Source organism: Acyrthosiphon pisum, chromosome A1 (genome assembly GCF_005508785.2).
Source record: "Acyrthosiphon pisum isolate AL4f chromosome A1, pea_aphid_22Mar2018_4r6ur, whole genome shotgun sequence".
Classification (NCBI taxonomy): Eukaryota; Metazoa; Arthropoda; class Insecta; order Hemiptera; family Aphididae; genus Acyrthosiphon; species Acyrthosiphon pisum.
This window is the reverse complement of record NC_042494.1, coordinates 69878581-69889404: the sequence shown is the minus strand read 5'-3', so window position 1 is coordinate 69889404 and position 10824 is coordinate 69878581. Positions and strand designations below refer to the sequence as shown.

The following is a 10824-nucleotide window of genomic DNA, read 5'->3' as shown; positions in this document are numbered from 1 at the left end:
AACTGCAGGTATCTACTTAGAATCGTTTTTAGTGATTTAACATTAAATTCATATTTGACACGTAACACATACAGTGGCTTACTCTATGACGACATACAATCAACGACTACTGTACAGCAGAGCGATTGCCTACTTTCTTCTTTTTTAGCAAAACCACGAGGGTTGCGATAATCAACTGGGGAGGGAATTTGGGAAGTTGTGCTAAAAAGATTAAGAAATACTGTTCTAGACAAAAAAGTACATACTTGTTGAATGGAAGATTCAATGAAAGTAATCCAGACAAGTTAAAATACTAAAAACATTTTAATAACAAAAATTATAATAAATAATACCTTTATATTTTAAGTAGGTAATATATATAAAATGATTAATGATACTAGTATACAATGCCCTAACTGTGGCAATGGGTCGCGTTTATTATCAAACTTCAAACCGTGTTGCTACATTGGTTATGATAAATATATTTTTGTTATTAGCGTGTAAAATGATGCCAATTATTATTTTGTGATAACGTGTTGAACTGATCAATGTATTGACCGACACACTGAGATTCGTTTTTTTTTTTTTTTTTTAAATAAGAATTCACACCTGTTATAATTAATTATATTGTTTTATTTTGTACATATTCATCACAACACCAATCATCCTTAGTGACAAACTAATATATTATCACTCATTATTTTTACAGTTTAGTAGGCCATTCAAACCCATTGCCGCAATTATTTGTCTCAAGAATGGCTTTTTACCACAAACTATTACTCATAGTATACTAATACTCAAGTAAGCAGGTTTATACTTTATGAAACCTTTAAGACCAACACAGATTTAAACAAACGTTGATTAATCAAACTAATTAATAAAATAAAATCATATGGGATAATTATAAATAAATATTAGAACTTTAAAATCATTTTTTTTTTTTTTTAAAGTATTTTTATTACTTTCAAGGATGTATCGGTCTTATACAGTAGTAAACTCAATTCTTAGTCAGTTTTTGGAATAAGCACAGAGAATCCCGCTGATTCAGCGGCCAAAAGTGCTTGCTTCTTCTTTTTTGCTTGTTTCACTTGAGCAGCAATACGATCTAAATCTCGCCTACCCTGAGAGGTCAATCGACGGCCATTGTTGTTTTCAACCTTCTCAATGAGTTTCATTTGTTCTAAAGATTGAAGTACTTTACGTGCAATACCAGAAGAACTGCGACAAAAATGGGATGGTCTCACTCCATTACGTTTGCGGGCTGTGAAACAAACAGAAATATTATATATATACATAATACATTTTTATATTTAATTTATGATATCCTACAATTTCTGTTGTATAATACAACATATACCCAACTAAACAGCTAGAGAAAGAAATTGATAAATCATAGGAAGATAAAGATAACTAAATTAAATCATTTATTTTGTGTACAGGCTTCTTGAAAACAAAAGATTTGTTTTTTAAGAAACACTTGATAAATTGTATGTGATGGGTATATTATCTGGTATTTATTTGATGGTTAGTTCAATTTTGAATTTAATTGTTCAGTAAAAATTATTAATGTGAATAATATTACAAACACTCTGGGGGCAGATCCAGGGGGGTGGCGCAGGGGGCGCGCGCCACTCCCTCAGTTCGTATTTAGTTGTAAAAAATGTTTCCATAAAATAATAATTGTGTAAGACAGACAGTAAGACGCTTTTATAAACTTCGAATCGCCGGGCCACAACAGTTATAAATTATAATATTATTGTCTAATATTATCTACATTCAACATGTTTATTTTTGCTATTAATGTGGTTTATATTTATATTAAGTCTAAAAATAAATATTACATTCAAAATATTTTCAGGCAACGCGCTACACCGTCAGCATGTCGTTATGTCGTTATCAAAATATAATATTGAACTAGTCATCATTTTTCAATAAGTTAATACAAAACATTAAACAACTTATAAAATAGAAATGTAGTTAAGATGAACTTAACAGAACTCAGAAATGATAAATTGGTAATACATTTAAGGCTCGGTCAAACAGAAAGCGGTCTGTCCGCGCGGACACTGTGAAATAATACAACCGCGCGGACAACATACCTGTACAACATGGCAGACCGCTTTCTGTTTGACTGAGCTTTTATAGTAAGTATGTAGTATTTAAAGAATATTCATTTATTATTATCGTTAAACAATTTTAACTTCAATGGAATTAAATGGTTTAACTGCAAAAAATCAGAAGACCAAATGTCCTCAAAATATGCGCCCCCCCCCCTCAGAAAATTTCTGGATCCGCTACTGAGTCACTCAGGAGTCAGGATTGGTAATATACACGTAAACAACTTAACAACACACTTTATAATACCTAATAATATCAAGTGCATTGTTTTGTTTGAACTTTATAATTATTACAATAGTAGTATGATAAGTATAAACTTACAAATTAATATAACAAATAACATCAAATTGATAAACTTTTATACAGTATAAACGTAAAAATCTAATTAGTAAACTGTAAGTTTTATACATTCCTACCAGGCTGAATGACCACAGGTGATGCACAGCGAAGTAAGTTTCAACCTGCCTAATCATTTGAATCACTTTCTAAATTATTTTCTCAACTGTATACAAAACATGCTTAAAAATATCCACTTATTTAAGTTTTCTTAGGACCACCAAATAAATAAGCACAATGCAAAATTACAAGTTTCAATAAATAATAATACAAATTTAAATCGCTGTGGATATACATCCGGCCAGCCGGGATTATAATAGGCACCCAACAACGGTCAGACTGATAGTAAGCACTCAACTAAATTGTGCATGCGTATGGACTTATAAACTATAAACTAAGGGGTTAATGGTAACTAGAATAATAATGATTGATAGACTACTTTTCAAATGATTAAATGCGTATGGCGTCAAAAACATTTAATACATAATTTCAATTTTTTTTTGCTGGCCATTTTGATATTAAACCAATAAATTGTCTTACTATTCCTCTCTGACAAATAGTCTTTTGAAGAATTCCGAAAGTCATGTTTAAGTGATTTTAATTTTTACAATACAATTGAAATAGTCTAGCCTGTTATTAGTAGAATTCAAAAAGTTACTACTATTTAATGTCAAACCAATAACCTATTCTTCCCTATTATGTCAATTGTTTATAAAATATTATAAATAATTTTTCAATATATTTCTACTTTACGGGCACCTTTTTTTGCAATTTTTCTTTATGAAATTTGTGTAGTTAAGTCAACTGAAAATGATGGTGAAGTCAGAATATGGCATTTGGTTATAGTTTTGAAGTTAATGTATAAAGAGTAGAAGTGAGTTGACATATCAAGTTTTCATTATAAGTACGTCATTTGGCCGTATATTGAAAAAACAAAAAAGGTTATTAGCTATTTTTAAAAATTAGTCAATCCATTATAATTTGTTGAAAATAAAAACAATTTATCTATAATAGCAGATTATTTGTATGTTGCTTGTTTTTGTCTACTTTGGAATTTATAACCTTTTTGTGAAATTGCAGTTTAGAAAAATAAACCTTGCACAAAACCTCAGTATTAACTTATAAGCTAAACGCACACATTTAAAATTATAATATTAGTTGCGAGTTTATTGCTTTCATAAACACATACAGTAAAGTTAATAAAGTCTAACTACTTTACCTCCAAAGATTTTGGTGAGGGATCCAACACCAACTGGCGATCTGAAGTAAATGTGTCTCAACGTGGCAGCACATCTGGTGTAATACCAGTCTTCATCATAAGGCGCCAATTCGTTGAATTTACCATTTTTAACCAAGTCAACCCATTCTGGGGCCTTCAACTTACCACTCCTAAGAATATGATATTTTTGAGTAAGAACAGATTAGTACTAAACAGGTACAAATAAAAATATACTTTTTTAAGAATGCGGAGAACGAAGCAACAAATTTATGTTGGTCAACATCCTTCAACGTGATTGACGACATGATCTGTAACACAACAGTAGAGAGAAATAACTAAAAGATTTTTAAGAAATCTCCCGACGGTGATCAAAACGTGTTATTGAGGTTAGGTAAACTTAACACAAGTACACATTAATTTTATACCGAAAATGGAGAAAACTGAATATTACTGAGATTTAATACTTAAATAATAATGCAAAAAAAGGTTTAATACTTTACCTTGGATTTTTAGCACAGAATATTTTATTGTAAGTAATCCTATTAAAAATAAAACGCATCCGACGTAAACAAAATTCTAATGAAAAGAGCGTGAAGACAAATACTTTGATAGAGTCGTGTTTTAGGACCACGATGCAGGTTAACCCGTGAAAGACGGCTGAAAAATCGTTACGTACTTCAGATTGATTATGATTGTACCAACTGCAATGAATAAATTGACCGTTCTGAAAAAACTAACAGCTGGCGACACTGTTATCGTTTGTTTACTAAAATAATTTATAATCACTTATGGCAAAAAAATTTCCGCGGTCAGTGTCACTACTCGCTAGTCGCTTTCGTGGTGTCGTTAAATATTGTCGTAGCGACGTTAGTAACTGAAATTTTCTTCCCCTCGCCTGTTTAAATACTGTTTTGGTGATGCAGTTTTATTGTTATTTTATTTGATATCTCCAATGAAAACAATTCCTTTAAGACATACTCTATCGTGAATGTATGCGGGTGCGCGTAATAGTAAAATATGAGTGGATTTTTGGCGGTTTACGGCCATAAATGGATTGACAGCTTGGTGATTTAATTGTGGACAAACTATTAAGAAACTTTTTCGACAGATTCTAAAGGAAACATTTTGAACGTATTAAAAGGAAAAAATGCCGGCTGCCGAAAACGGTTCGTTGAATCCAGATAAGGATATGGATTTGGCGCCGATCATTAATGGCATGGAGACTTTACCAAAAACCAAACAGGTAATTTGTAGTTGGCTATTGCTATAGATATTTGATTAGTTATTTAGCACTTGTATTGGTCAAAGCTTGAAAGCCTAAAACCCTTCTGACAAGTTATACATTCATAAATTTAAAATGCAGTTTTAATAAATGTATTTGATGACAAAAAATATTGATTGTGAATTGTTGGTACTTATATTTGCTTACACTTAAGCGGGTAGGTGGTGAATGGTTATCATAAATTAATATTATTTTTTTAAAAATCTGATAGGTACCTATAACAAATAAATACTTAGATAATGTAGATATACTTCAGTAGGTTTAAATAATCGTTGAATTTGTATGAACCATTTTCAATCTATTTTGATTTTTGTTTAAACTTAGGGTTAAAGGTATTAAATAGGATAAGATATAATCCAAGTATTTAATCTTTTAAAGGCAGGCGTAATGTAATTTTTGATCTTGTTAGGATATGTGATTATTTGTGTAGGTAGTAACTAGTATGGGTGTATTATTATTTCAAAACAATGTATACAAATATATTTACACTCTATGGTTTTGAGCAGTGGCATGATCAAAAATATAAATTGGTGTTGCCCAAATAATTTTAGGTGACCTACCTACCTACCTACCTACCATAATATTGTTGTACGTATCGATAAAATGTTCTATTTTCCTCATACCAATGACCCACCTACCCACCAATATTAAAGTTGTTGCCTAAGAAATATTTGGACCCTATGCTACATGCCACTGGTTTTGAGTAATAGTAAACCATTTACATATTTTACACATGCTGACTTCTTGTCAAACAAAGTTTGAAGTAAAATCTCACTAATTAAAAACTTGTCTAATATCTACCTACTGTTTTCAGACTTCCCTAGTACCTATATTTTGATTAAATATCCATATTTGACCAAAATTAAATTTTACTATTTGAAAAAAATGTAAATACTTAATTCAAAAAATATCAATTACAAGAATTAAACTGCCCTACATTTCAGTTGTTGCAGTTAGTGAGTTTTTTGTTCAAGTTGACGATAGTAAGTGTGTAAGTTCCTCATCTAAAATTTAGAATATACAATATACCTATTAAGTCCGTATACTATTACTTATACCTAATATTAATTTTACTTAGGTACATAAATTTGTCTGGAGCTCAGCGCTCAGGCCCAATAAATGAAAAATTGAAAAAAAAATACATGTATAGGGTACATTTTCAGTAATATTAAATATTATTTCTGTTATTAATTGATTAATGATAAGTATAAATGTATAATAACACAGAATAGAATAATAATAATAATTAATAGGTACCTACTTGTATTACTCATATTAATAATAATTACTATAATTACGGAATAATTATATTGATTGGCGATTGGCAAACTGTTAAGAGTTATTATAAATAATACGATTGATCACTGATTATATTTTATAAGCAATGCCACAAATTACCTGCATAATTATATTATATTATAGAAAACGGTTTTTCAGCAATTATAAATCTCCAATATTATACACTACCTACCTACCTATCTATAAATGCGAGTATGAAATAAAGCCATCGAATTTTTTTTACAAATTTTCTCACTTTAAACAAACACATGTTTTTAATATTCACCAATAGTCAATAGTTACATAATATTTTGTATTTTAGTATCTGAGCTGAGTGATTTTACGATGTGTGGTTTTTTCTTATTTTTTGTATCTGTACTGTGTACACGATAAATAGACAAAATAATGCTTCGATTTTAAACTTCATTAGCTTTTCTGATGAGAAAGTGAATTTAGTTGGTGCATTCGGGAAGTCAACATTTAAAACACTCGATAGTTACCAAAAGCGTCTAAAAAAAAAAAAAAATCAAGTAAAACTGGGCATTTTTACGCAAAATAGTTTTTTGACAAAATCGATTATGGTTTTTGGTGGAATTCTAAAAAAAAATACTACATATAGGTACATGAAATTATCACTAAATGTTAATATTAGCATTTTCTATACGCCATAATATTTTCAAAATATTTTGACCCGTGTTGTGCTATTTATAGTCATATTACATTTTCGACTATTATTATTTATTAGTTTATTAGTTTATATCTGTCAAAAAACTTGAAAATGTAACACAAGGTTCCTCTTAAATTGTGGTTAGTGGAAATTAAAAAAAAATTGAGCGTAAATCCACAATACCTAAATTTTTATGAGCGTTTGAAGTTCAAATCTTTTCAACACGGATATTCACTCGATTTCTCGTGTAGAGATTTTCTTATTTTGTCGTAGGTAATTTGATTAACCGTAGATACTTAAAATGTACACTTTATGTTTTATTTTATCATTTTCTTACTTGACAAAATGTTCAACATATCTTGGCTCGTTTTGAGCTATTTACTGACTTTTTCTATAAATGTCAATAAATAGGTAATATTCGTTGGGTCAAGAATCTTGAAAATGATACAATGCTCCTTAAACATTGTTACAATATCAGTTTAAAAATATTAAAAATACATAGGTAAGATTTTTTTATAAGCATTTTAAGTTCAAATGTTGACAAAATGTATCAAATTGAAATTTAAAAACTCATAAAATGTTTAATTTGTATAGCTAATGATTAAAAATTTGAAACAAGGTTCTACGCTAATATATAATTCTGTAACCAAAATATCTAAAAAATATATAAACACAGTTATTTTAAATCAACATTTGGACGAAATTAAAATATATTATAACCAATAATAACGATTTTAGTTAGAACCTCATTAAAATATATTGTTTTAAATAATGATTAAAGAAAGTTAAGTATTTGCGTTTAAATTTGAAGATCTTTCGAAGTTAACATTTTTGAATATTTATTTGTATTATTTGTGGTAATTAGTAGCATTATCATTTAAAAAGTAATATTTTAGTTATTTTATTTTGTAATTTATTTATATAAAGGATTAATAAACATCTGTAGGTTTATCATACATTAAATGGTATTATTAGTACTATTAACAAAATCCTCGACAAAATCTAAAAATAAGATAAATAATTGCTAATCCTACGTAATAATAATGCAATAATTGCATTCTCTCTATAATAAGTCTGGGGTTATAATTGATATTCTAAAAAATAATAATAATTATAAAACATTTCCGTTTTTATTATGCTGCTGCCTACTTTATATTTTTATAGTTTATACAAAAATACACACCTACGAGTCTACGACTCATTCATCGAGGCTTTTTGTAAAAAAAAATAATTATGGTTGGTACACCAAATATTATTCAACAACAGTGATTTTTTAGATTAACAGTTTTGAATATTAAAAGAAAAAATTATACTTCGATCAAAAATTAAATTAACTTGTTTAAAATGCATATGAAATTTATTTAATTCAATAAGAATTCGTACTTTTTATATATTACTATTTATACTATACAGTATACAACGAGTATCAACAGTATCCTACGCTAAGGAGAGCTAAGTGTGGAGTATTAAAATTTATAAGTGTTTGTAATTTTGTATATTAACGGGTATATTAATTATAATTTATAACAATATCTATTCTACGGAAAGTTATAGTGTCTTAGTAATCTGTAGGTTTTTTTCGTTGCGTAAACATTGTTGGAGGAATTAAAGTGATGCAAACGTCGAATAGGATGATCCGGCGATCGGATATAGATTAGACTTGGATAGTTTATCAAACAATTATTGTAATTTACAAAAATAATTCTATAATTTTCATTGAAAAATCTAAAATTATGAAATTGTTGTTCACCAAACACCGAACTCGGCTAAGAATCGTTTTTTGAATCCGATACGTGTTGTGGTCTAGTTTAAAATAATAATACATTATTATCCCGGGACCCGGCCGAGCTGAATGAAGTGAGACGAATGGTAGAATTGTTGGCTGGGCTTCTTTTATTTTGTTTTTATAATAAATTTTAAATATATTAATAATTATTGGTAACTATTAATAAATTACCGCACATCCAAAATAATAAACTAGTTTATTTTTATCTATTATACTTGTATAGGTCCATTAGTTTTTAAAATTACTTCCACGTCGGAAGTTAGTTTCATTAATAGAAATTGTGTTCAGGTCAATATGGAAACAATGGAATACTTTTTTATTTATCACAAGGACGAATGTTTTTAGTTATTCTATCATTTTCACTGGACCATGACACAATAATCATCGTTAGTTAATATATATTTCACCGTTATTTTGGGTTGTTTTTGAAGTATTTTTGTATTTTTTATGTAATATTTCGGAGTAACTATAAACGATGGACGATATTTTTTTTTCAAAAATTGTATTATTTTATTTATTTTATGCTATTTTATTTTATTAGTTATAAAGTATTAATGTTTTATAAATATCTTATAACCTTTACTGATTGGTAGCTTACTGTAGTTAGTACTACTACTTTGTGAACGATGATTTTATTTTAATTTTTATGCCACAAGTCTGATATATAGACTTATATAAATTATAGTTATATATTATATAGTTGTACCACATTCTCAGATACTACACCTCTACAATGTACCTTATGAAATAATAATGAGCTCCGTCAGTCTCCACCATTAGGTTGACGTTAGAACATTGACCTCGAACATTATTTTATGTTGTCTATTAAAGTTTCGACTTATTTATTTTACTTAGTTTTTGTTCTAGGTAGGTATAAAAGGTACATAATATTTTCTATATTTGCAACAATTGTTGTACAAATGGTGGATTAATACTAGTTTGCCTATTAATTTATTGAAAATTAAAATTATTATTTGTATTTACTTGACATAGGTACTATTTAATTAATTTAAGATGACAAAAAATAAAAATACATAAGTATGGAATAAATAAACGCTTAAGTGCCCCGTGTACTAATATTAATATTCTTAGTTTAATAAATTGTCCTACTAATAATGCAAAATTAAAACGTTTAAAAATATTAAGCTTATATAAGTCGAATACCGGTTTAGTTTTAAGACTAGTGAATGTTGTCTTTAAATTTGGCGGTGATAGAAGAAAATGTGCGAAAACCTAGATTAGTTTCAAGAACAAGAAAAATACCAATAAGATGAACATGAACTATAGACGTTTTGTATTCTGGATAAACTTAACTGTTGGGTAGAGAAAAAAAATACTACCGACATCAAGAAACCGGTTATAAAATAACGTAGACCATCACAACTAAACTAACGTTAGTCGTTCCTATACTGCGTTAAGTATTATCTGCCCACAAGCATAGTAGGTATCCTTGTGTGTTATAACTTATAAGTATTTATCAAATATAATATTTTAGTAGGCGTTTTTAAATTGTTTAAAATCATAAAATTAGCTATTCGATGTTTTAGCGCATCTTACATGTATTATAATTTAATAGAAGAGTAAATGAAAAATAATAAATAACTTAAAAAATTATGTATTTTTTTAAACTTACGTCATCACTTAAAAAACAAAAATTACTTTTTGTGAATAATTTAAATAACTAAATAATGTATGGAATGACTATTTACACAATTATTAGATAACATTTATTTTTTAACGAACACTTGGACAAGTTAAAAAAAACATGTGTAAATTATACCTAAATACTTAATGGAGTTGTACAATGTACATATACAAATTAATTAAGTATTTAATTTTGTTTTAACTATTTTTAATTACATAAAAAGTATGAATTTTGTTTCAAATATTTATACTGTAGAGTGTATTATTAGAATTTTATTTACTATTAAAATATAAAAAGATTACCCATGTGCCTAATATTCTATGTAATATTATTAAATTTGTATTGGGGAACTATTTATTGTTTTTATGGACACATTGTAGTTGCTTTAATTATGGATAATTAATTTTAAATAAGCAGTAGTACTATTAATGACATTTTTGATTGTCTCAAGTAAATCATTGAAAACGTACGATAATTTCAATAAAAGTTATCTATCAATTTAAAAGGTGCAACC

At 27.9% G+C, this 10824-nt stretch overlaps 2 protein-coding genes across 5 annotated transcripts in view; one reads left to right on the top strand and one right to left on the bottom strand.

Annotated features, from left to right (window-relative positions):
* Positions 1–316: 316 nt before the first annotated feature.
* LOC100160340 (ribosomal protein S19e-like) lies at positions 317–4230 on the bottom strand. The gene is given in 4 exon segments (NM_001161960.1): positions 317–1240; positions 3653–3822; positions 3887–3960; positions 4153–4230. Coding segments are annotated over 3 exon segments (498 nt in total). The 5' UTR covers positions 3958–3960; positions 4153–4230; the 3' UTR covers positions 317–983.
* Positions 4231–4459: 229 nt separating this feature from the next.
* Positions 4460–10824, top strand: part of LOC100158972 (ankyrin-3) — a 30292-nt gene continuing 23927 nt past the window's right edge. For all 4 annotated transcript variants that reach the window (XM_029487434.1, XM_003240651.3, XM_008188649.2 and 1 more), the window contains exon 1: positions 4460–4895. In XM_029487434.1, coding sequence (XP_029343294.1) covers positions 4800–4895 — 96 coding nt within the window. In that variant the 5' untranslated portion in view covers positions 4460–4799. The remainder of the gene's footprint in view (positions 4896–10824) is intronic.